The sequence below is a fragment of the Linepithema humile genome, chromosome 2 (assembly GCF_040581485.1).
Source record: "Linepithema humile isolate Giens D197 chromosome 2, Lhum_UNIL_v1.0, whole genome shotgun sequence".
Lineage (NCBI taxonomy): Eukaryota > Metazoa > Arthropoda > Insecta > Hymenoptera > Formicidae > Linepithema > Linepithema humile.
Window position 1 is genome coordinate 1,759,103 of NC_090129.1, and position 27,318 is coordinate 1,786,420.

General features: G+C 35.6%; 6 protein-coding genes across 10 annotated transcripts in view; 1 reads left to right on the forward strand and 5 right to left on the reverse strand.

The window, feature by feature from the left end:
- Nucleotides 1-27,318, forward strand: part of LOC105677475 (very long chain fatty acid elongase 1-like) — a 123,372-nt gene that overhangs the window by 25,337 nt on the left and 70,717 nt on the right. The window lies entirely within an intron of this gene.
- LOC136998125 (facilitated trehalose transporter Tret1-like) lies at nt 5,175-7,612 on the reverse strand. Its single transcript, XM_067350431.1, has 3 exons — nt 7,416-7,612; nt 6,763-7,143; nt 5,175-6,432 (listed from the first exon to the last, which is right to left on the reverse strand). The coding sequence occupies exons 1-3, from the start codon at nt 7,483-7,485 to the stop codon at nt 5,444-5,446; spliced, it is 1,440 nt and encodes a 479-aa protein (XP_067206532.1). The 5' UTR covers nt 7,486-7,612; the 3' UTR covers nt 5,175-5,443.
- On the reverse strand, nt 8,702-13,366 carry LOC105677374 (facilitated trehalose transporter Tret1-like). 2 transcript variants are annotated; one of them, XM_012375950.2, is made up of 6 exons: nt 12,557-13,366; nt 12,053-12,343; nt 11,566-11,824; nt 10,338-10,624; nt 9,638-10,080; nt 8,702-9,065 (listed from the first exon to the last, which is right to left on the reverse strand). In XM_012375950.2, the coding sequence occupies exons 1-6, from the start codon at nt 12,606-12,608 to the stop codon at nt 8,994-8,996; spliced, it is 1,404 nt and encodes a 467-aa protein (XP_012231373.2). In that variant the 5' UTR covers nt 12,609-13,366; the 3' UTR covers nt 8,702-8,993. The 2 variants fall into 2 exon arrangements, with proteins under 2 accessions (XP_012231373.2, XP_067206533.1); XM_067350432.1 differs by having other exon boundaries at nt 8,710-9,065; nt 12,053-12,324.
- Nucleotides 13,498-16,184, reverse strand: LOC105677471 (facilitated trehalose transporter Tret1-like). The gene is made up of 3 exons (XM_012376113.2): nt 16,026-16,184; nt 15,387-15,767; nt 13,498-14,869 (listed from the first exon to the last, which is right to left on the reverse strand). Exons 1-3 carry the CDS (start codon nt 16,177-16,179, stop codon nt 13,941-13,943), a joined length of 1,464 nt encoding a protein of 487 aa, XP_012231536.2. The 5' UTR covers nt 16,180-16,184; the 3' UTR covers nt 13,498-13,940.
- On the reverse strand, nt 17,932-20,318 carry LOC105677473 (facilitated trehalose transporter Tret1-like). The gene is made up of 3 exons (XM_012376115.2): nt 20,208-20,318; nt 19,561-19,941; nt 17,932-19,239 (listed from the first exon to the last, which is right to left on the reverse strand). The coding sequence occupies exons 1-3, from the start codon at nt 20,275-20,277 to the stop codon at nt 18,305-18,307; spliced, it is 1,386 nt and encodes a 461-aa protein (XP_012231538.1). The 5' UTR covers nt 20,278-20,318; the 3' UTR covers nt 17,932-18,304.
- LOC105677472 (facilitated trehalose transporter Tret1-like) lies at nt 21,298-24,177 on the reverse strand. The gene is made up of 3 exons (XM_012376114.2): nt 24,004-24,177; nt 22,931-23,308; nt 21,298-22,623 (listed from the first exon to the last, which is right to left on the reverse strand). Exons 1-3 carry the CDS (start codon nt 24,068-24,070, stop codon nt 21,689-21,691), a joined length of 1,380 nt encoding a protein of 459 aa, XP_012231537.2. The 5' UTR covers nt 24,071-24,177; the 3' UTR covers nt 21,298-21,688.

Here is a 27,318-nt window from a genome sequence, read left to right on the forward strand (position 1 = left end):
TACTCGAAAACATGAAATCTCCGCAGATGCTTTTAGAAGCATCTGGCTAGTTTCGCAAAACAAAAACCCCTTTGTATGGTAAAAGTTTCTTAAAAAGAAGGAAGAGAGGGCTACTTTCGAGACATGTAGGCTCGCAATATAAATAACAATGAATTTGGCTTGCGTTGAAAACGGCACAACGAAAGAGGGTAGCGTGAAGGGAAAAAATAAAGGGTGAGAGTGGATGGAACAAAGTGAGCAAGAGCACAGTGGAAATGGACCAGAAAAGAATATTGGCACGAGAGTACCTTCGGACCGACTATCAGTCCCACGCGGATCCTCACTTCCTCTCGTTTCCTACAGCCTCATTTCCCCTGTGTAAATATTCACGTACCAGTCGGTGTATACAGTCGTTTCCTTTTATTTTCTTTCTTTTTCAAGGAAGCGCTTGGGCGTCGGATGTATCTGTCGATTATTAAAACCCTATCGTCGATCACCGTCGTCGATATTTCGTAGAAATTATAGATGTATTTAATTGAATGTTATTTCATGTTTGAATCAAGTTAATTTAATCGAATGCTATAATAATATTATTGTAGCCGGGAAAAACAAGAGGAAATGAAATGTTTGATTTTCGGCTGAAAAAGAGCTCGGATTTTTCTTTTATATTTTTTGCGTCATTGGCGTTAATTGCGTAAATTGTCAAATCTACAAAAGATTGTTTTTACAGCGAATATTTGTGAAAGCGATTAGTGCTCAAACTGAGCGAATTGACCTGAATTATTAATCCAATCTCGATTGTATCAAGCTGCTATTGGAAGCGACACACGGCGGTCTGCAACGTTGACCATTGATCCCACGAAAGTGCAGCCGCGTAACACAATGTGTGGTTCGCCGCGAGAATCATCGATCCGCTCGACGAAAACAGTGGAAGCTGTTTCCCGCGGGTCAGGCGGAAAATCGTGCCACGGAAATGTAGGTCGGCGACCTTTCCTCGCCAGGAATCTCTCCCTTTACGTCACGATTCCATTGACTGCGGCCGCGACTTGGCGGTCAACCAAAATCGTTCTTCTTTTTTAATTTGTCTCCCCACGAAATACCAATAGCCCGCATCTCGGCCATGCGGGAGAATTTTTTTTTGTGGAAGTTTTTTTGCAATGGAAATTATCTTTCGCATGGTCGATTTGCATTTGTTTCCTAGGAACGGGTCGGCGGACGGATTTGCGGTGTGTCGTCCTGCGGTCGGATGCCTGTTCAAAACTGTCGTTCCATTTTGAGATAATGCATGGTAATTTAATATATAGCGCCGCTCTCCCTAACGATCGGCCCTGTGTTGCATCGATATCAAAAAGCCAATATGGACGTTATTTCTGTTGGAGTGTATAATTCTCTGTAATTTCACATCGGTTGTTGTAATTCTCTGTAATCATTACACGATACGCTAAATGCAAAACAGAATTTTGATTCAGCTTTCAGCGGGAGAGAAATGAAACTTTGGTTGGAACAACGCGATTCGCGTAATTCGATATATTTCGATGTGTCGAAACTGCAACAAACGTCCGATCGAACCTTCATAAACATGCAAAGGTATTATTCTCGATCAGTTTGAGTCATGATTCCCGACAGGTAACGCGAGATAGAAGCGTAACGATGAATGCACTCGCAATAATGAAATCTAACAATACCATAAATAACGTTAAAAAAAAAGGGGTAAACGCAACAGCTATTAGTCTCTCACCGGAAGGTATTACATAAATTTCCTTTTTGTTCCGGTTGTAAAAGGGCATAAATCTTGTTTGGCTTGACACGTCCGATTACGCCCGTACAAAAACAATCGTCGCGCGTAAAAACGGGTGGGAAAACACCGTCCGCGCGTAAGCGGATGAAATTGCGGTGATTCTTTACGCGCGTGTCAGCGCGGCGAGCATCGCGCTCGTGATTTCTATGATTCTTATTGCCGATCGGGCGCGATGAAAACGGAAAGGGGATATTTTGACAGCGAACGGAAAGGCGATCCTCTCTTCCGGCCTTGTTGAATTTTAAAGTCCTGGCGAGGAGTGGCGAATGGAGAAACTTGGGGAAAACTCGGCGTGATCGTTGGCGACAGGTAATTGCATTGCAAAATTGCACGCGAAGGTTTCTTGCTTGACTCGCGCGGCCGTCCGCCTCTCAGAATTCCCGTTATTACCTGCCTGTTCGTTTTCAGCTCAAGCGCGGACTATTCTATGAGAACGAAAATACTCCTCTTTCATCTTTCGCGCATCGCGTGAGGAATAACCTCCGCGCAAATTAAGCGCGGACGCACGTCGGCTTTAGGCGAATTAAATGACTTTATTTTAACGCATGACGGGCGTAAGCCTCTCTCTCTCTCTCTCTCTTTCTCTGTTCAGTTATATTGTATGACCGTGTGGTAATCAGAATGGATCGTCGGAGGTGATTTATTCGCGGGATAAAAAAATAACCAGGCGAGTTAGCGAGCGTCGTTGGCTCATTTAGTGTGCAACGTACGCAAATTCTTGTCTCTCGCTCTCCTTTTTATAAAATATTTAAAATGTAAAAGATAAGAATTTAGTTTCCGCAGAAATTCTCTAATTCCAATATGCTTAATTATATGAGTTGACCTCAAACTTGGCAATGCGCCAACAATATTGCATTATCGGAAGCAAGTGCCATAATGCGCCAGTTGACGTGGTTGGCGCTGAAACGATTGTTTGCCGTAAAATATGAATACCTGGGTAACGGCGAGAGGGTGGGATAATTGTCTCGAGGTTTACTTGCAGACAGGTCTAATGTGATTGGTAGTTCCGGAGCGGACGTAGGGGGTTTCTCGGAGGACAATCGAGTTTGCGCTCGGCTGGCAATTACACTCTCTGCTCGTTACGCGGTTTGACAAACTTTCTCGCGACGGCGAAAGACGTCGGGTCCCGTGTGCCCGATTGAGGCCATTTTCGCTGAGCTGAAAGTTGCAGTAATTGCGAGGCAAAGTAGATTTCGCTGCTCGCTTGTTCGTTGCCGCGTGCTAACTAAACAATAACAAATATTAAATGGCATCGGCGCATTTCATTTATCCGCTCGCTTTTAACTTTCCCAATAATGCAGCCGTGCGTCAAAGTCGCAAATTTTATTTGCTTGTGTGTGACATATATATAATTGATCAATAATTATAAATATTCTCTTATTGAAGATAATTTTTATTTATTCTGCTAGAGTTTAACTATTGAGTTGATTCGTAAATTGTCACGCTTAATTTCATACCGAGAATGATGTTCTTTTTGTATGAATAACAGTAACCCTCACAGAAAGGGATAAAATCACAAAAATCACAAGAAAACGCATACATAGCTAAGAGCAAAACGGACAAGAGGCAGGCCCTTTTTATTTAAATTAAGTAGAATATTCTCCGATAGAGTTTCCGCTTGTTTTCGAATAAATTGTGCAATCTAGAATTTTACGCGCGTACACTTGCCAGCGTTGTTGAAACCGCTCCGCGATTACGTCTTTTTCTTCACTCGGCTTTCCTTTTGCACGGACAGTTCTTTTCATTATACATTCCATCGTGTACCGAGCATTATCCCTGTTTCGAAATCCTACCGGTTGCGCGTGTGAGAAGCAGCGTGTGAAATAAAACAGAGGTATTTCAAAGCAAGCAGACATGCGCGCGTGCAATCTGTTGACTTTATATCCTAATTCAATTGGTGCATTACGGAGCGTTATGCGTGTGCAACGTTTGCTGGTGGTGCGGCGGTTACAGTTATTGGTTTATGCACCTCTTGCAGCATAATCATATTCTGCGTGATAATGAATTTAAAATCCTATTTGAGTATGTCGGCACTTATCGGAAGAGTATGCTCGTGATGTCCGATCAAGTATCGCAGCGAAATATATTATGCGATATTAGTATAAATATTATAAATATAGCTGATAGACGAGCTCTATTCAACACATTCGTCTCCAATTTCTTTCGTTTCGTGATTATATAATTATTTTTGTATCTCCAAAATATCTTCCGCAAAATATCTTCCGCAGTTTGGTTTTTTTTTTTTTTTACCGAAATGTTTTTAGATTTAGATATTCATGATATCTAATATATATCTGCTTACTACGCTTCGCGCCATTCAAGGCGATATTTTTATCTCTTTTTTTACTGCGGTGTTAATTTCTGAATTTATTAGGCGTATCGCAAGTTGTGTACACGCTGATTTTGCGTTTCGTTTGTTGGATGATATAAAGCGGTGTTGGCAATGACCTACGTGAGATAAGATAGTGTTGAATTTACAGCGTCAAAGTCCCATGGTAACTTTAATGTTGTCACCGATGACCGTCCGGGAGTGAAATATCGTCTTGTAAAATATTAAATTGGCCGAGTTCCATCTGTGACTTTACGACACTGTATGTTTTCATTGGAAAGAAAAACAGTCGCAGCGTATCTCGGTTAGTGAGGGAATAAGTTAGAGTAATATGACAGAATTGTCATTAACGAGATCTCGTGCCATTGCCGTTTAATTGCGCGTGACATTTCGTCATACTAGATATATCAATACCAATTTCGACAGCTTGCAGGAAACATTCTAATTTTAACCTTCTTTGCATAACATCGCGCAATACAAACCTTTTATCTGAAGCCACTTCCCGTATTTTTCAAAATATCTGTCGGTTCACATCTGAAATTTCATCCGCTTCTGCGAAACACCGATAATTTAATGCGTTGTGCATATTTGAAAGCAGAACGCTGACAGCTAAGATTAAATGCATTCGTATCTTGCAAAATCATCTCGCTTGTATTATTAAATACGAGAAAACTTGTAAAGTTGTCGTGTCGCTAGGAAAATACTTCCTGGTATTAAATGTAATTACAATTTGTAAAAAAGATTAGATAGGCTTCTGTCAGCTGATTTTATCCACGAAGAGTCATCGTCTCGCATTACACAATGTTTCAAGTCTGATTATTACGTAGGTATATTGATAAATATGATGTTGAACATGTGTTCTTCTGATGACAGACTCAATTAGATTGCAATTAAACAATTCTAGTACAGTTAAAATTTTTTAAAAGTTTAATATGTACATATATATATATATTAAACTTTTGGAAAATTTTAATATTTTATCTTATCATCTTGTTACTTGTACTAAAATTGTTTAATTGCAATCTATATATATATGCAAATAATTTATCAATAATGTACAACTGAAAATAATTTCATATTTATATATTTGTAAAATATTTTTAACTAAATCACACTTAACTTCTCTCTCTCTCTCTCTCTCTCTCTCTCTTTCTCTCTCTCTCTCTCTCTCTCTCTCGCTCTCTATTTTGCGACAGTGTAATCTAGCACCTGGTTTAGCATCGTATAAAAATTCACGGAAGATTGCAATTTATCAGAACGTTATTGGTCGCCGCAGCGTAAACTTGGCACCGATGCCAGCCATGAAAAACTTTTCACAATGAACGCGAGAAAATGAGTTATCGTCCACCATGAGTTTCTCGTAAACTATTCGTCGGAACAATTCGATAAACGCACTCGTTTCGACACAGATCTTTCTGGATCTGCTGCAATGTCTTGCCCTTGGTTTCGGGCATGCAAAACAGCGTGAACGGTACTGCCGTTATCAGCAGCAGGGCGTAGATGTAGAACACATATTTTTCCGTGAGCAAATTTATCAAAGGCTGATAAGTCGATGAGCAGATAAAGGCGAAGAGTCCGGCCATGATACTGCTGAAACAACCGGCCACGCACTTGATGTGCGGCGGAAAGATCTCGCCCAGTATTGTGGTGGGCATCGAGAGGACGCCGATGAAGATGGTAATCTGGAAGAATATCATCGAGAAGATCGGCAGACCCTGAAGATCGGCGGGATCGTAGCCTGCGTCGAGAAGTTGAAACCCCGTGCTCAGGCAGATCATCGAAAGCGCGACGGTTGAGCTGGAAACGATCATCATGATACGTCTGCCAAATTTGTCGATTAGAAGCATGGAGATCAGAGAGCTGACGATCGCGGTAGAAGTGCTGATGATCACGACCACTGCCGGTTCGACGACGGTCACTTGTGCTTTTCGCAGAATAGTCTCCATGTAATACATGACACTGACTATACCACACATCTGACTGTACATGAAGAGCACAGATACGAGAATCAACGCTTTCCAGATATGCGGGTACTTCAAGTTCCTGAGAACTTCCACGTAAGGTAGACTGTTATTTGTCTCGAGAAATTTCTTCAGGGTGTGCAATTCCGATTTCACGTCGCAGTTGCGATGATACCAGAGTATCGATGCTTGCGCTTTTTTCTCCATTCCAACTTTGACGAGATGATGCGGCGATTCCGGCAACCAGATGAAAATGACCGTCAATATAATGCAGAAGGCAAGGGCTATGCCGGCAGAGATCTTCATGTTCAAATATGCGCCCATGATGCACATCACGAGGGTACCTATCGACAATCCGCTCATTGCTGCAAAGAAATATTTAATCACTGTTGATATGCATGACTTCATTTTTTTGAAAGTTTTTTTTGGCGTCTTATAATTATATTTTTTCGGAGTGTTGTATCTTATCAGTGTAATCACTTTTGTAGACGTCATCGCTCGTAATATCCGCTATCTCAGGCCGCCGAACGCATTATCTTACATCGTGATGTAATCTAAAAGAACTTATTTGCAAATTTTACGACTGGAAACGACAATCGTTTAACACCCCGGAATTTCTCAGTATTTTTCACGCTAATAGAATTGTACTGCTCGGAAAACGTGAAATTAGACATCGAGTGTATCAGAGCGCATACCTAAAACAATTAGAGCCCCTCGGATGGTAGGATCCGCAATTTCGCCTAGATAAAGCGAAAAGCTGCTGTACGTCTTTCCCATACTGATACCGCCGAGAAACCTTGCCACGTACAGCCATTCCACTCGATTAGCCACGATTGTAAAGAGCCAACAGAGTGCTATCGGTAAACTGGTGATGAGGATCGTACTTTTACTCCCGAGGTAGTTGACGGCGACAGCACCAGAAACGGCGCCAATTGGTCTGCCTAGGTTTATAAGCGAAACTACCCAGGATGCCATGTCCATTGTTATGGGAATCTGGGATTCGGGCGAAGTTAGATGAGCGATATACGGCGAGCTCCAAGCCACCATCATTCCCATTTGTAGTAGCAGCAGAGTGACTGAAAACCGAAAAATGATTGTTGTCGGCTGTTGTTTGTATTTTTGATGGATTGTGATGGAACAGTTTTGATGAAAAATTTTTCTTTTCATGCATGTTTAAACATTTATGTCGATAGTTTTTCAACTGTCTAAAATATGAATGCATTTCAAAAATCACACAATGAAATCTCGATGCATTTAGTCGATATATATTTAAGTTATATATTTTATTGATAATAAAATATATAATATTAGTATTTTAATATGGATAATGTATACGTGTGTAGCATACCTCCAATACCGGCAATCCATTGAGGCCATTGAACTTTTCTGGTATTTTTCTCTTCTGTCTCACGATCCATGATGATCCCTCCATGAGTCGCTTACGACTGAGCTTTTGCGTAAAACACAATATTCGTTCTATTACAGAATTGCTCTATTACAGAATCATTGAGACGATTGCAAGCTGCGAGAAGTATGTCGTGTCGTTGAGAGATAAATAATGTGTGGGTTCTCATATTATCGCGCGTGAGCTATTAATACGTAATTTTTAGATAAATTAAATGACTTGATAAAACTGACATTTTTATTATATTTATACTACTGTGAATTTTTATGTAATTTCAGTTTTATCGTTTGTGTTGCAAACTAATTTTTTTTCCTATTACGCTGAACAAAAAAAAATTGAAACACTTCTACAATTGTTTTATATTGATCTTACTTTGAAATTTAATTGCAAACTTTTTTTTAATTATCTCTTAAAATAATTTTTGTGAAACGTAACGAAAAAGTAACAATTCTTGATTGCAGATTTTAATGTATTATTATATTTCCAGATTCCATATTTCCATATTTCCATATTTCCAGATTTTTATCTTTTTGCGTATATAAAATATATAATAATAATATATATTTAAATATTTTCATCATTCAATTTACAAGTGTTAGTCAATATTGAATTTAATTACACAATGATAATGAAGTATTCTCTGAGATCAAAGGTTATTCAGTATTGCATTGGCTTGCATCTTTGACTTTATCGCAATTTCTTGTAACAAGTACAATATAGATACATGCACATTTATCATTTGGTTGCATAAATATTTGAAAACTATTATTTATCTTTTCATCGAACACATAAATTTAAACATATGATAAAAGTAAGCAAAATATATCAAAATGCATATTTGAGCATTAAAAATTTCTAACATTGATCCCTAAATAAAGAGATATATATTTTAATAAACATTAACATTTTTTGGCTTGCATCTTTGATTTTATCGCAATTTCTTATAACAAGTATAATATAGATACATGCACATTTATCATTTGGTTGCATAAATATTTGAAAACTATTATTTATTTTTTTATCGAACACATAAATTTAAACATATGATAAAAGTAAGCAAAATATATCAAAATGCATATTTGAGCATTAAAAATTTCTAACATTGATCTCTAAATAAAGAGATATATATTTTAATAAACATTAACATTTTTTATCTAATCTTAGCAACTTACGAGATTTATATCAAATGGCGGCATTAATAATATTATTATCTTAAATTTATTTTGCTGAATTATCGTAATCAATCAATTTATAGTACAAACTTTATTTTCTGTTGGGATTTTGAACAAACAAAAATAGGACAAATTAAACTTTTGAAACTGTACGAGGCTCTCAATGCATTATGTATATATATATTTAATAGACATTAAATCTTTTTTTTTATAATAGTGTGTGAAACATGCATACTAACAATATCTACAATATTAAAAGCTTGTATAATACACACATTTTCTTAATTAGGTTTCTTATAATTATATTGCTAATCATTACCACTATAAAATTTAATTTGTTAAAGTATCGTCAGTTTTCGACATGGCTTTCTTGTTGCGACCTTTCAGTAGCACTTCCCGCGGCCATCATATCTTGAATTTCCTATTAAAGTCGTTAATTATTAACGCGTCATTTCCAAGAGATAAAACTTTCTGTGACCCATAACATTATGTAATCCACACTGAACTATAATAATACTGGAACCCTTTCTGCTTCTCGGATATTAAACCAAGAGACAAATAGCTTCTATATATAGTTTTGACTCTTTCTGTGTAATCCAATTAAGAAGTTTACTTGTGTTTTATGTCTAGAGGGATTTTTAGCAAACAACGATATTAAGACAAATGAAACTTTTGAAACTCTCAATGGCTTTCAATGCATTATGTATATACTTAATAGACATTATTTATGCGTCAATGAATTAAATTAATTCAATTTTATGATTGTTTTTTCGACGCAATCTATACGATGTTACACAGGAAGGAATATTATTGTATTACTATTCAATGTTAATCTATTGGTATTTAATTAGTCTTTATTAATGCATTCAATTAGAATTATCCAGTAAGTAAAAAGTTATATGAAATTTGACATTCACCGTCAATCTGCTAACATTGCTAATATTTACCTATCCGGGTATATGCAAATATGATAACATTACACACAGACATTACCTGTAATGTTTTTCCTTTCGTCTCCGGCACCAAAGTGAGCGAGTACGCCACACAGATTACCATAATCGCCACATATATCAAGAAAATATACTGATCGCCTATGATATCCGCCAGCGGTTGATATGACTTAGTGGAGATAAATGCGAATATCGCCGACGTGATGCTGGCGACAAATCCAGCTGCACTTTTCAGATCTGACGGAAACAATTCGCTCAGCATCGTACTGGGCACCGGCACGAGACCAAAGCACATTAGCATGAATATCAGCAACGATAGAATGGGCAGCCACTCGAGATCACCGGGATCGTAGTCGTAGTCTAGTAGCAAAAAATGTAGACTCAACAACCACATGCCGACTATGACGCCGGAGGATGAGATCGCCAATAGGATTCTACGGCCGCAGCGATCGATGGCGTATGCGCCAAGCCATCCGAAAATGATACCTGCGTGATAAATAATTGAGTAAATTAAAGATTCATGAACAAGGAAAACGGAGAAGCAGCAAGAATGATCGATCTTTCATTATTTTAAAATAAAATATTAATATACGTCTATTATGATTGACATATGACAATTCATGTTCAAAAATTTTAAAATGAGATCATTTCACATTTGATTAATATTTGAGTAATATATAAAAATATGAAATGAAGATAGAAATAAAATAAATGAATATTATTGATGTCGGAATGAATCATACCAGTCGCATTGACGATAATCACTACGGACGAAGGTGTAATCGATGTAATCATCGCTTTTCTTACAATAATCTCCATGTAATATATAACGGTGTTCAATCCACTGAGTTGCATAAACATGAACAGCAGAATTATTATTACGAAAGCACGGCGGTTCTTCGGCTCCTTTATTTGTTCCAATCGTTCTCTTATAGTCATTGCATACGTTGACTTTACGAAACGTTCCACGGCTTCTAATTCACTTCTTAAGTCGGATTTTCGATGGTACCATTGAATAGCTTTCTCCGCTCTAAGATCATAATGATATTATAACAATTTGATACGCGAAAACATAATTTATATTATTAAAATAATATTTAAATGTTGAATATATGTCGCATTTTATATTTTATGATTATTTTTTTATCGCCGATCGATGATCATTCTTTGCACAAGTATAAAAATAATGTAACTTTTTGCGCACTATGTCTCTCACGCTCTATTTCTTTTTTTGAAAGACCAACTCTGCCTGAATATTACACCTGTTTTAATAACTGCTAAATATAACCGATACGTTTGCTTCTGAGTTAACTGTTAATAATAGATAGAAGACTAAAGACAATTGTGTTTGTTTTATCTAAATTAAATCATTTTACTTTTTTATATGTAAAAGATAAAACCGTCAAAACAAGAATATTAGGATTGGAACATATCAGAATAAGATATGAAATATTTTATGACAAAAAGTATTCTTCTTATGATCTTATCTAATATTTTTATATGTAAATAAAAAAAGGAAAACCGATTTATTTGAAAAAAGGAAACATATAAGAAAACATTGATGCTCTCGAAAAATAAAAGCGAAACAAACCATCCCTAATATTTTTTTCTACTTTTAAAAATAAAATGCAAATATATATTATTAAATATCATTACTTCTATATGTCATACAATTATATAATATTAAATCAATCGGCGATTTGTTCAGCACATTGCACAATTACCGAAAACAATTTTAATATTGCTGAAAATTTATGGAACATAATTATTCGTCCTAAATGAATGTTTATCTAGTTTCTTTATTAATTCGTATCAGTTATGCAAATAAAGATATCACTGTTAGCTTGGAAAACACTTGCAATATTCGAGGCAGAATCAGTTAACTGACAACTCGTGAATTAATAAAGTCCGAAAACAACTTTGAAAATCTACTTTGTAAAGTAACTGTACAAATAGAAGTATTGTGTTTACTTTTTAATATCATTGCGTCGTATAAAGTAATGCGGCGACTGCGGCACGAACGGAAAGATACCCATGTAGCATAATGTTAGTGTTAGACTAACGATTCCGAAGCACATCATTGATAAATTGGGGCCCATTATGTTGCCGAACAATATGCCCAGAGGCATTCCGTTGATAATTAGACCTACTAAGGCTCCGCGAATCGATGGCGCCGAAATTTCGCCGATATAAAGTGGATAGCAGCTGAATATCATTCCCATTGATACACCTAATCAACGTGACATAGTTTCGTGACAGATATAATTACAGGCTCGAGACTAAGTTAAATGGCAATCGTGTTTCACAGAATTCTGCACAATTGGCATAAAATTAAAAGAGCTTATTAAAACACAAGATTTTTAACCGATGTGATTATGTCTCGTGGAAAATCGTATCGACAAATCGATTTATTCTCCACGTCGCGCCGGCAGTTAATAGCTATAATTGACGCTATTACCCGACAGTATTCTGGAAATGTACAGCCACGTGGCGGAATTGGCGCAAGTTATGCAAATCCATGCAACTATCATCGGCAATCCCGTTAGCAGAACAGACATCTTGCTGCCGAGGTATTCTACGAAGAGAGAACCGATGGCTGCGCCGAAGAGACGTCCGAGCGGCAAGAGAGAGGCTATCCAAGACGCTTGTTCGTGCGTTACGGGAAACGGTGGGTCCTCGCCGGTTAATTGCGCCAAGTAAGGCGATGTCCAACCGACCGCGAGACCGATACTGATGCATAACAGAGTCACTACGATGCAACATTGCGTTGTATCACAGGAAGAGATGAGGGGCATTCATTCCGTTCACGTCTCATTGGTTTCAATAAGACACGTGGAATATATAAAAATATTAAATTAAAGAAGAACAATTAAAAAGAGTTATGAGAACCATGGATGTCGCAAAAGATAGAATAAAATTACGGTCTTGAAGTGCAAGTAAATTTCGAGGAGTTAATACTAACCTATTGCGGCAACGAGCCATTGAGGCCATAATCGGAGCAGAGCCTCGAACATTTTTGGCGTTATTATTTCGAGTCCACTTATTACGTGCGCAATTGATAGGAATATAAATGGTAGATATAGGAATCGTAGTTACAGCGTTTGTATTTCTGCGGTTGATCTTATTTTTATAGTTATGTGCATTACACGTAGAAACAAAAGGTGACTAGACGCATTAGATATTTGTATAAATAATGTGATAAGTTTCAGAAGGCTATTTGTACAAGGAGCGCATTTATCGTGAAAATTATGGTTATCTTTGGCTGTCACTTCATTGAACTCGTCGATACTCGTTTATTTCATACTATTTTTTAGCGCGAATATTTTTCGTCTAGTTAACGGCAAAATTATTTTTTGATGATGGAATACGTCGATCTCGCGGCGAGCTGGTTGTGACATCTGTCGATAATACGAACTTGATTTGAGAATGGATAGTGTCACTGCTGAATTTTGTTATGTCTGATAACCACATTATAAAATTATATGACATTTGTGTTACTTAAATTAAGCGTTGAATAAGAATGAAAATCTCAGCGGTGGATGAAAAAACGTGCATAATGAATTTATGTTTTTTTTCTAGCAGCCGTGAATGCTAGTTCTGACATACAACGGTGCCGCTTTTTAATTCAGACCAGCATATTGTGCTTGATATTTAAAACTGCATTACCCATCGCACTGTATACAATCATCCTAGTTTGCACGTGCAAATTGTGTAGCAATGTTTTATATTATCAACTTTTTTCACTTACATCTTCGTATTATTAATTTTGTGTTTATAGACACGTATAAACAATTTTTAATTAATAAAATTTTTTTATATGTAATGTTTTATATAAATAACTTTATATCACACATGGCTGAAAGTTTTTCTAGAATTTAGTTGTAATAGAAACATCGAAAAATGTATCAAAGAAGAAGTTTATTTTATTTAGCAAAATACAAATTTTTCAAACAAAATGCTCGAAGATAACGTTTCGAACATTTATGAGAAATTGTGATATCGGCTTGCAAAAAGCCCTTGAAACTTTGTAACGATGCTCTGATGCTGCTAATGGCAACATTCAGAGATCAACCGTAAGCGTTAAATATATAACAAGCAATAGCACTATAATAGAAAAACGGCGGTACTGTTCGCGCGCAAATTGTTGAACGTATAATGTTTGCATAGGGTAAAAAAAACCGCGGGAGATTGCAATTTATCAGATCGTTAATGGTCGCAGTAACATTACTTGGCACCAACACGAACCATGAAAAACCTTTCGCCACGAACGCGAGAAACTGAGTTATCGTCCACCACGAGTGTCCTATAAATTATCCGAATAATTCGATAAACGCACTCGAGTCGACTCAGCCTTTCTTCGTCAGGTCTTCCTGGATCTGCTGCAAGCTCTTGCCCTTGGTCTCAGGCATGCAGAAGATTGTAAACGGTACAGCGGTCATTAATAGTAAGGAGTAGATGTAATACACGTATTTCTCCGTGACTAGATGTATCAAAGGCTGATAAGTCGATGTGGAGAGGAAAGCGAATACTCCGGCCACGATGCTGCCGAAACAACCAGCCACGCATTTAATGTGCGGCGGAAAGATCTCACCCAATATTGCGGTGGGTATTGAAAGAACGCCCATGAAGGTGGCCACCTGGAAGAATATCATCGAGAAGATCGGTAGACCTTGAATGTCAGCGTAGCCTGCGTCGAGAAGTTGAAACGTCGTGCTCAAGCCGATCATCGAAACGGCGGAGTTGAAGCAGGCAACCAGCATCATGATGCGTCTGCCGTACTTGTCGATTAGAAACATGGAGATCATAGAACTGACAATCCCAGCAGCAGTACTTATGATTACAACCACTGCCGGTTCTATGGCGGTCACTTGTGCATTTCGTAAAATGGTCTCCATGTAGAACATTACATTGTTCATACCGCTCAATTGACTGTACACGAAGAGCACAAATACAAGCATCTGTGCTTTCCAGATATGCGTATATCTGAACTCTTTTACAACATCTATGAAAGGCAGGCTATTATTCGTTTCGATGAACTTCTTTAGAGATTGCAATTCAAATTCTACGTCACAGTCACGATGGTACCAAAGTATAGACGCTCGCGCCCTGTTCTCCGCTTTTATCTTGACGAGATGATACGGTGATTCCGGCAGCCAGATAAAAATTATCATCAATATAATGCAGAAGACAAGAGCTACGCTGGCAGAAATCTCCAAGCTTAAATATGCGCCCATGATGCCCATTATTAGATTTCCTATTGATAATCCGCCCATGGCTGCAAAGAGAAAGTTTAATCGGTTTTTATATACACGGTTTAATTTTTTGTAAATATCTTTTTTGAATTTTAGACGTAATTTTTGACATATCTTATTTTATAATTTATAAAGTTATTAAGCGCTGTCATAGATACCCGAGAAAAAATGGTATAATTGGCCAGATGTGAATATATATAATTAGTTATGAAAAGATCTGAATTTTATATGATCATATAAAGTTACATATGTTATTAGATCTTTTCATAACTAATTATATATATTTACATCTGACCATATTACACCATATATTACATCATTTTTCTCGGGTATTATATTATTACTCCCGACATTTGTTGTCAGATTTTAGAATGTCTTATTTTGCGTCATGATTTAAAAAAAAGAACTTAACTGCAAACTACGTGACTAGAATCGTGAACAGTTCAACATTGCGGATTTTTTAACATTGAGCACTTCTCACATTCTGAATTGTGTTACACACTTGTAGAAAATTGACACGATGTGTACTAGATCGCATACCTAAAACGACTAAAGCTCCGCGAATGGTGGGGTCTGCGATTTCGCCTAGATAAAGCGAAAAACTGCTGTATATTTTTCCCAGGCTGACACCACCGAGAAATCTAGCCGCGTATAACCATTCCACTCGATTAGCTACGATTGTAAAGAGCCAACAGAGTGCTATCGGTAAACTAGTGACGAGGATCGTTGTTTTGGTTCCGAGGTAGTTGACGGCGACGGCTCCAGAAACGGCGCCAAATAGTCTGCCTAGGTTTATAAGCGAAACTACCCACGATGCCATGTCCATTGTCATAGGTATCTGGGAACCGGGCGAAGTCAGTTGGGCAACGTACGGTGAGCTCCAAGACGACATCATTCCTATTTGCAGCAGTAGAAGAGTGACTAAAAATAGAAAAATTGTTGGCTGTTGTTTATATTTCTCTTATAGATTTAATGAGTAATTTTGTCTTTACACACACGTATCTAAAATTATGTAAGTGATTTTTATTTCTCTGAAACATTATTAGATTTCAAAGACCGCATGATAAGATTATGTTATATTTAATCTCAGTATATTTAAAAAGTATAGCTAATAATATTTGAGATTATATAAAACTATTATAATAACATATAAATATAATCAAAATATGTATCACACACCTCCGGTACCAGCAATCCATTGCGGCCACTTAATTTTTTTCACTTTTTCTTTCTCTGTCTCATGATCCATGATGATCTGTTCGCGGGTCGTTTTCGACTGAGCTTCTGTGGGATATAACAGAGTATTTATTCTATTGGAGAATCGTCGAGACATACATTTAGTGTCGTGACATGCGTTTTGCGCCGCCGAAAGATAAATAATGCATGCATCTCTTGACTATCGTGAACTGTTAATAATCTTAATCTTTAGATAAAGTGACTTGATAAAAATGGTATTTTTATTACTGAGAAAATTCACAAAACTTGAGATTTATCGTTCAATTGAATAATTGTTGCCAAATTATTTTTTTATCGCACAGAAGAAAAATAGTCGAATAAATTCAATTAAATTTAAAAGAAAAAGATAAAATAATTTTTCATTTATATTGCATTAGTATATTTTTGTAATTTATTTTTTTTGTTAACTAAATTTTGAAATGATTTACTTTTTTGAAAAACGTTTTATAACTGTTGATCAATATCGAATTTAATTTAATTAAACAGAGTTAATGAAAACTAGAATATTATTTTGTGAGATTAAAGGTTGCTTGATGATGTATTAATTTGTAATTTCGATTTTGTCGCAATCTCTTAACTAACAATCTTAATAACTAATATGACACGTATACATTTATCATACGTTGAATAAAAATTTGGAAACTATTATTTATCTACACCCACACATAAATTCCGACGTATGATAAAAGTAAAAAAGGAATGAATCAAAATGCAAATCTAAATTTTAAATACTATTGACATTGAACAAAATTATGCTATGATGTATCTCTTTGCCGAGATTTAGGCTTTTTTTGTATCTCGCCTATGCAAACTACAAGATTTATATCGTATGATATTCAAGTCATGTTGCTGATAATATCAGTTAATCTGAACATAAATTAATGCAAGTTCGAATTATTTATTTAATCAATAGTTAATTTTTATTTCAAAATAGGGAAATTTAAAACACTTTTTTAAAAATTTATTTTTATTATAGGTGGAGATATAAGAAAGTATATAACTAGGAAAATTAAATATAGTTCCAAATCTGAAAAATATCTTTATTAACAGACTGTGATTAACAATTTGAATATTTTCCATTTTGGTAGCTCCATTTTTTCACTTTAGTTTTGAACTTTATCTTAACTTAATCTTAAAATTATTTCTTAACTTATTTAATTATTATAATCAATTGCTTTTATACTATAACTGTTATTTTCCATCGATACTTTTTGCAGTGCTAAATATTTTTAGAAAATTTAATTGCTGAAAATTTTCAGCAGATTTATTTAATTAGCTTCAATCAGAAAATTAGCTCTGATTTCAATATGGCTCTATTGCAATTATATAATTGCATTTTCAGCGGTTATTTTACCTAAAATTTTCTAACGTCGTTAATTATTAACGTGTTATATTTATATCATAGTCAGGATAAGATTTTCTTCGACCTGCTACAATGTAATCTGTACTGAACTATAATAATGTTGAAACGCGTTTTAGTGCTCGGAAGTAAATCAAAAGATAGATAAGTTTTGTATACAATTGTGTCTCTTTCTGTACAATCCAATTAAGAAGTTTATTTGTACTCTATAGGAAAATTCAGTAAATAATTTTTGACGATAATTGTGTAAAACTTTAATACAATAATTAAATACAATATAGATATTATTTTTATACTAATAAAATATATATTAATTTAATTTCTTGACGTAATATTCGGCATAAAAGTAATTTTCCAACAACGAGAACAATAGTTTCACAAGTATTTCTAAAATCTGATTGTAATAGAAAGATCGCAATTTAATTTTTGAATACAAAACTTTGACACAAAATATTCGAATATAAACGTGGTATCAAGAGAAAAGAAGACTTAGAAAAAATATATATATTTTTATCGGCATGTAAAAAGCCTATCTGTATACATAAAAATACAAACTTGGCATTCATATACTGATGAGATATTAAAGGTATTGCTCAGAAGTCAATCGTGCGAGCAGAGATATTTATAACAGATGATAACGTTATAATAGAATCATCTTACGTGTAGATGAAATCGTTGTACATGAAACGACTGCATAGAGCAAAAATACCGCAGCAGATTGCAATTTATCAAACCGTTAATCGTCGCGGCAACGTTACTTGGCACCGATCATGAAAAATTTTTCTCAACGAACGCGAGAAATTGAGTTATCGTCTATCATGAATTTTCTATATATTGTCAGAATAAACGTATTCGAATCGATTCAATCTTTTTTCATCAAATCGTCTTGGATTTGTTGTAACGTTTTGCCCTTGGTCTCAGGCATACAGAAAATAGTAAACGGTACAGCGGTTATCAGTAGCACAGAGTATATGTAAAAGACATATTTCTCCGAGACTAGATTTATCAAAGGTTGATAAGTCGATGTGGAAATGAATGCGCAGACTCCAGACACGATGCTGCTGAGACAGCCAGCTATGCATTTAATGTGCGGCGGGAAGATTTCGCCTAGTACTGTGGTGGGTATCGAAAGAATGCCCATGAAGACGGATACCTGAAAATATAACACCGAAAAGATTGGTAGAGCCTGAATATCGGCAGGATTGTAGCCCACGTCAAGAAGTTGAAACGCCGTGCTCAAGCAGATTATCGAGAGCGTTATGTTTAAACTGGAAATTATCATCATAATACGTCTGCCGAAGTTGTCGATCAAAAGCATGGACAACAGGGAACTGACGATTCCAGTAGCAGTGGTGATGATCACGATAGTTGCCGGATCTATGACGGTTACTTGTGCTTTTCGCAGAAGAGTCTCCATGTAGAACAATACATTGTTCATACCGCACATTTGACTGTACATGAAGAGCACAAACACAAGAATCAGTGCTTTCCAGATATGCGTATATCTGAATTCTTTTATAACATCTACAAAAGGCAGGTTATTATACGTTTCAATGAACTTCTTCAGAGCTTCCAGTTCAGATTCCACGTCACAATCACGATGATACCAAAGTAGAGACGTTCGCGCTTTATCTTCTGCTTTCACCTTGACGAAATGATGCGGCGATTCTGGCAACCAGATGAAAATAACCATTAGTATAATGCAAAGGCCGAGTGATATGCCGGCAGAGACTTCCATGCTTAAATATGCGCCCATGATGCACATTATTAGGTTGCCTATTGATAATCCGCTCATAGCTGCAAAGAGAAAGTTTAATCACTCATGACATACATTGTTTAATTTTTTTAGATTGCAAAATTTCACATGTGTATATTTTTTGCAGTGTTATCTTATCTGATCAGTTATTATTTATGCATTTATTAGACACTGTTGTTGATTTTATCACTCGTACGATCCGCTATCAGGTTTGAAAAAGTATTGTTTTGCATCGTGATTAAAAAAATATTTATTTGCAAAATCTACGACTGGAATGACATCGCTTTAACATTAAACACTTTTCACATTCTTCGAATTGTACACTCTATGAAAATGGACACAATGCATATTAGAATGCATACCTAAAACAACTAGAGCTCCCCGGATGCTGGGGTCTGCGATCTCGCCTAGATAAAGCGAAAAGCTGCCATATGTTTTCCCAATACCGATACCGCCAAGAAATCTAGACACGTATAACCATTCCACTCGATTAGCCACGATTATAAAGAGCCAGCAGAGAGCCATTGGCAAACTAGTGATGAGTATCGTTCTTTTGGTTCCGAAGTAGTTTACAGTGATAGCACCAGAGACGGCGCCAATTAGTCTGCCTAGGTTTATAAGAGAAACTACCCAGGATGCCATGTCCATTGTCATAGGTATCTGGGATTCGGGCGAAGTTAGACGAGCGACGTACGGTGAGCTCCAAGCCATCATCATTCCTATTTGCAGTAATAGGAGACTGACTAAAAATTGAAAAATTGTTGATCTTTATTAACATCTCTTTTAAATTTAGTGAATTATTTTGTTTCTACACGTGTTTAAAATTATATATGTAGCTTTTATATCTAAATCACAGATTTCTATACATTAAAAAAAAACACATAATAAAATTTTGTTATATTTAATGAATATGTCTAAAGAAAATATTTAATTTATATTAAAATATATTTATATTAAAATGGATAATATTAATATATTAATACAAATGATCAAAATATGTGTTACATACCTCCGATACCGGCTATCCATTGAGGCCATTTAACTTTATTGATTTTCTTTTCTTCTGCCTTATGATCCATGCTGATCTTCTGGTGGGTCGTTTACGACTGAGTCTATGAATATAACAGTATTGAAGAATTGTTGAGACATTAAAGTCATGACTCGTGTTTTGCGTCGCTGAGAGATAAATAATGTATGTGTTACTTGTCTAAGCTGTTTATACATTACTTTTATAATTTTAGATAAAGTAAAATGATAAAATTGAATCTCCATTACTGATAATTTATTTGTGATTTACTTTTTAATTGTGGGTATTATATTTTTTTGTTGTATGGAAAAAAATTGAATTAATTATAATTCTTCAATTATATCATATACAATATTTTTGATATAGTTAATTTTTGATTTTTTAGTTAGCTACGCTTTGAAATGATATACTTTTTTTAAGTATGTCGAATATATAACAATTCTTGATTGTATTAATAATGATTTTCAACTTTTACATTATTGATGCATTGTAATAATTAAATTGTCATAATTATGTTTATTTAATGTACTAGTATTAATATTTTAATTTACTTCTTATATTTTTGGATCTTTATTTTTTACAAATGCAAAATATATAATAATAAATGTTTAGATATTTTTATGATTTAATTTATAAGTGTTTATTAATATATAATTTGATTTAATGAAAAATAGAGTATCTTTTAGCAGTGAGGTTAAAAATTATATGATAATGGATTGGCTAGCAATTTTAGTTTTATCACAATCTCTTATCATACATATAGCATGTACATACATATGTATGTACATTTATCTCATGTTAGATGAATATTTGGGAAGGGTTATTTATCTTCATATCACGTGCATAAACTCACAGGTATGATAAAAGTGTAAAAAATATTTTAAAACACATCTTTGAGCATTAATGATTAGGTACTAACGTTGATTTCAAAATAAAAACATGTTTATATGCTTATGAAAAATATATCACAGCACGTGCTTCTAAAGCAAGATTGTGTGTTAAAAAGTATAATTTTTTGTGAAATTTGTAAAATAAAATGCTAGAATATAAGGAGATATCAAATGAGAAGACATTTACAAAAAATGTATATTTTTATCGGTTTGTACAAAACGCTTATCTATGTACAATTACAAACTTTGCAACAATACGTTCATTGGGTGTATGACGTCGTTCAGAGATCAATTGTGAGCGTCAAATGCTTATCGTACATAAATAGATAAATTATAATAAAGAAACAACGATCTCGTCAGCGCGTAAAACAAATCGTTCAATAATGCAACGACTGAATAGAATAAAAATATTACAAGAGATTGAAAATTATTAGATCATTAACAGTGGCAGTTGTATTACCTGGCATCGACACGACACATGAAAAACCTCTCGCAATGAATTCAGGAAACTTAATTATCATCTACTACGAATTTCTTATAATTTATCGGAATAATTCGATAAATGCAATCGACTCAATTTTTTTTCGTCAGGTCTTCCTGGATCTGTTGCAAAGTCTTGCCTTTGGTCTCAGGCATATAAAAGAATGTGAACGGTATAGCGGTTATCAGTCCCAGGGCATAAATGTAGAAGACATATTTTTCCGTGATTAGATTCACCAAGGGTTGATAAGTCGACGTGGAAATAAAGGCAAAGATTCCACCTACGACGCCGCAAATGCAACCGGCCACGAATTTAACGTGCGGCGGAAAGATTTCGCCCAGTACTGTGACGGGTACCGAAAGAATGCCAATGAAGACGGCTACCTGGAAGTATAACATCGAAAAAATCGGCAAAGCCTGAATATCGGCGGGATTGAAGCCTTTGTCGAGAAGTTGGAACGTTGTGCCCAAGCAGATTAGCGAAAACGTGACGTTTAAGCTGGCAATAATCATCACGATACGTCTGCCGAAATTGTCGATTAGCAACATGGAGAGAAAGGAACTGACGATTCCAGTAGCAGTAGTGATTATCACGACCACTGCTGGTTCTATGACGGTCACTTGTGCATTTCGTAAAATCGTTTCCATGTAAAAGGTTACGTTGTTCATACCGGACATCTGACTGTACATGAAGAGCACAAGTATAAGACACTGGGCTTTCCAGATATGCGTACGTCTGAACTCTTTTAGAGTATCTATGAAAGGTAGATTATTATTCGTCTCAATGAAGTTCTTCAGAGCTTGTAACTCAGATTCCACGTTACAGTCGCGATGATACCAAAGTATTGACGCTCGCGCTTTATCTTCTGCTTTCACTTTGATGAAATAATGCGGCGATTCTGGCAACCAGATGAAAATGATCATCATTATAATGCAGAAGATAAGGGCTACGCAGGCAGAGATTTTTATGTTTAAATATGCACCCATGATGCTCATCGTTAGATTGCCTATCGATAATCCGCTCATAGCTGTAAAGAGAAAGTTTCATACTTCTTAATATACAGTATTTAATTTTTTTACCGTATTCTTCTCTATCGAGTTTCAAATGCATATTTTTTGCAATGTTATATCTTATCTTATCACTCATTATCTATGGAGTTCTATTGTCGTAGTTTTGTTATCACTTCTAATATTCGCGATTAGATTTTGAAACACATAGTTTTACATCGTGAGTTAAAAAAATTTAACAAACTTCACTAATTGCGCACCGTTTAACATCTGGAATTTTCTTAAGTTTCTAAACGTTTGTCACGCACTTAAAATTGTAACACATACCTAAAACGACTAGAGCTCCGCGGATGCTAGGATCTGCGATTTCACTTATGTAAAACGGAAAGCTAAATGCTTTTCCCATGCCGATACCACCAAGAAATCTCGCCGCGTATAACCACTCCACTTGATTAGCCACGATTGTAAAAATCCAGCAGAGACCTATCGGCAAAGTAATGATGAGGATTGTCGTTTTGGTTCCGAGATAATTCATGATGACCGCTCCAGAAACGGCGCCAATTAATCTGCCTAGATTTATAAGCGATACTATCCAGGATGCCATGTCCATTGTCATAGGAATTTGAGATTCGGGCGAAGTCAGATGGGCGATGTACGGTGAGCTCCAAGCCGTCATCATTCCTATTTCCAGTGCTAGGAGAGTGACTGAAATTTGCAAAATATTGGTTGTTCTTGACGTTACTCTTAAATATGATGAATAATTTTGTCGTTATAGATGTCTAATGTTATATAGATGGTTATATAGGTATTGTTATACAGGATGTTTCATAATGATTGTGCCAACGCTCGTGTGCGGGTAGAGTGCGGTAAACTGAATAGAAAAGTCCTTTACCGTTTTGCAATTTTTGCAATAATAATTGAGATATTAATTAAAGAGGATTGACGAATAATCACGCGTTGCGCGCGGCTAGATCATGGACTTTACATTCTAGGCGTGACAGAGAGGATCGCACGGCAACGAAAAATAACAACGCTGGCGAGAGCAGGAATAATACGTGTTGTTATTTTTCGTTGCTGTGCGATCCTCGTTGCTGTCACGCCTAGAGTGTACAGCCCATGGTTTAGCCGCGCGCAACGCGTGATTATTCGTCAATTCTCTTTAATTAATACCTCAATTATTATTGCGAAAATTGCAAAACGGTAAAGGACTTTTCTATTCAGTTTACCGCACTCTACCCGCACACGAGCGTTGGCACGAACATTATGAAACATCCTGTATATCTAAGTTACACGTTTTGATAGTTTTTGAAATTATATAATAAAATTTTGGCCTATTTGTATATTTATAAGTATTATACTTAATTGATGTTAAACTATAATATTGATGTCGTGTTATATACCTCCGATACCAGCGATCCATTGAGGCCATATAACTTTGCTGATCTTCTTCTCTGGTTCATGATTCATGATGATCTTTCCGTGGGTTTCGTACGACTGAGTCTGTAAGATACAACAGAGTATTTATCCTATAAGAGAATCGTCGTGATATTAAAGTCATGACATGTGTTTTGCATCGCTGAGAGATAAATAATATACGTTTTTGTTGATTGGTATAAGCTGTACATACGTAATTTTTAGATAAAGTGAAATGATAAAAATGACATCTGCATTACTGATAATGCATAACATTTATGATTTATTTTTTGTTTAATTTTTTCTTAATTAATTTTTTATTTAGCAGAAAAAGAAAAGTCGAATTAATTCAATTAAATTGAAAAGAGAATAATTTTTCAATTATATTGCATTAATATATTTTTGTAATTTATGTAATTTTATGGTTTTTTTTGTTAACTATCTTTTGAAATGACATACTTTGTTGAAATATATTGAGAACGTAAATTTTTGATTGCATTAATAACGATTTTTGAACTTAATGCATTACGAATACATTGCGATAATTAAATTGTCATAATTATGTGTATGTAATGAACTGGCGACGATATATTATATTATCTCTTATATTTATTTTTAACACGTATAAATTACATAATAGTAATATGTATTTAAATATATACGTGATTTATTTTACAATTGTTGATCAATATCGAATTTAATTAAACAGAGTTAATGAAAACTAGAATATCATTTTGTGAGATTATAGGCAGCTTGATAATACATTGATTTGCAGTTTCGATTTTGTCGCAATTTCTTATAACAAATATAACACGTGTACATTTATCATAATTGAATAAAAATTTAAAAATTATTACTTATCTTCGTACGAACATAAATTCGGACGTATAATTTATCATCATACGCGAGACACATAAATTCAGACATGATAAAAATAATAAAAATTTGTTAAACTACTTGTACACTTATTTGGATACTAAAGGATATTTATATTGATACAAAATAAAGCTATAGTTAATTTACCATGCGTTATCTTTTTTTTTATCTAATCTATGCATACTACGAGATTCATATCATATAACATTCAAATCACGGCATTGATCGATTTTTATAGATGCAAAGGAGCAAATTTTTGAAACTATTTCTAAAATTTTCTATTTAACAATTCAAACTATATATAATATGGGATTTATTAGGTTCAAATATGGAAATTAACAAACGTTCTCGCTTTATAATAATCTCGCTCGATCTGCACTCTACAACAGTCAGTCTCAGACTCTCTTCTTTGGCTTTCGGGAAGCCCGCTTTTATAGAAAACACATGCATTCACAGATTCATACACTTACGCTTCTTCGGCTGACTTTGTTGACTTCGGCAGTCTACGCCGTTGTCGCGTTTTTTTTTCTCGCTTTATTCTCGCGCTGACATATCGTCATACCGCCCACTTCAATCGCTTCCGACATACGATCAGATCTCTTCCGCTCACTCTTTCCATTCGTTCATCAATACATTTACATACACTCATACATTCGCATTCCTATAATAATATTATTCGCTCTTATATTATTAAATAATAATTTGTATAAAAGGGCTGAGAGAGCTAGAGCAGGATTACGTTCGCCCAATAATTTAATTCTTTATACAAAAAGTACAGACTATCGGACTATATTTCGACTATCGGATTTAGCTTTCTTCAGTGTACAATAAAAGTTTATTTCCGCACGCTATTGTGATGATTTCAATTTACATTATGATACGATGATACGTGTCTGGGTTGCATCTCGTTACTAAATCAAGGTTAATAACATTCTAACATGATGACTTCCAAATTCAATGTGATTCATTTCAAGGTGATACGTAGAAGATGATGGCACATGCGGACCTCGAATAAATATTATTAACCTTGATTTGGTAATGAGATGCAATCCAGACACATATTATCGTATCATAATGTAAATTGAAATCATCACAATAACGTGCGGAAATAAACCTGTACACTGAAGAAGGCTAAATCCGATAACCGAAACGTGTACTTTTTTCATAAAGAATTAAACTATTGGGCGAACGTAATCCTGTTCTAATTCTCTCAGCCCTTTTATGCAAATTTTTTATTTAAATCAACGTAAAAGTAATCCAAAATTGTAATTAGCTGAATTCTTGAACAATCGAACGATCAGTTCGATAAGCGCACACTTTTTCTCGTTAGTCAATTGTTGAAGAAATCCAACATTTTGCTGCAACAAATAATAAGCAGATTTTATGTCATAACCGAGTTATTAATATAAAAGTTAAAGGTTGCGATAAAACCCGGTAATAGCTAGCTTTAGCGAAGACGAAGTCTGTTGCGCGTCGCGATGTGAATCTCGGAACGGCGATCTTCCGTGGCGCGTCGTTATGGCAATCGGCCGAGCGTCGCTGAAACCGTGGAAGCCGAGCTAACTTAAATGGAACGGAATAAGGTTACGTCACACGAAGGAGTCTTCCTTTGTCCTTCCGTTCTTTTCGGTCTCACGGCTAGAGGATAATAGCTTTCGAAACGCAGTCTTGGAACTCTCATTCTTGTGCCGCGTAGCACTTGGTTGCTTGTCTTCGTGGCGCGTCCCGTCGCGTCGCGTCGCATTGCCGCTGCATCTCTTCATCCGGCGAGGAGACAGAAGAGGATGAAGAGTGCGCTCCGCTGTATACACGAGCATTATCTATACTCGTCGAGTTTATGGCCCCCGACACTCCTACTTCCGCGTCTATCTCGTTCTTCTTCCTTCGAGCCCTCGCGACCCCCACATTGACTGCTCGTATTTGCGTGGCGCTGGAGTTGGTGGTCGTTAACCGGTCGCCCGGAGCTCTCGCGAAACGTCCATTATGCATACTACATTATGTAATTAGGGACTATAATGCGATAAGTCAATTTTTATTATGTCGTAGAAGCTCGCTGTTGCCACGCCGTTGTATTCTTGCATTTTCGTGTCCGGATCGCCTCGATTCACTCACACAGCCGACGATTTATCGCGTTCGTCGGGAAGATAGCGATTCTCGGCGTGTAAGTTTATCGACATTATTTACCGAACCTCAATCTCGCGGTTCAAATAATAACACTCAATTTTTTTTCGAAATACACGTATCACTCTTGTTTAAGCACGCGTATTCGTGTGGTGTTGCATTTTTTGTAAAAAAAATATTTGTATAGACAAAATTATATTTGTATTTTTGTTTGCACTTTTATTTATCGAAATCACTGACAAAACAATTTATGCGTTAATCGTTTTGACGTATAAATATGAAATAAATATGAATAGATATAAATA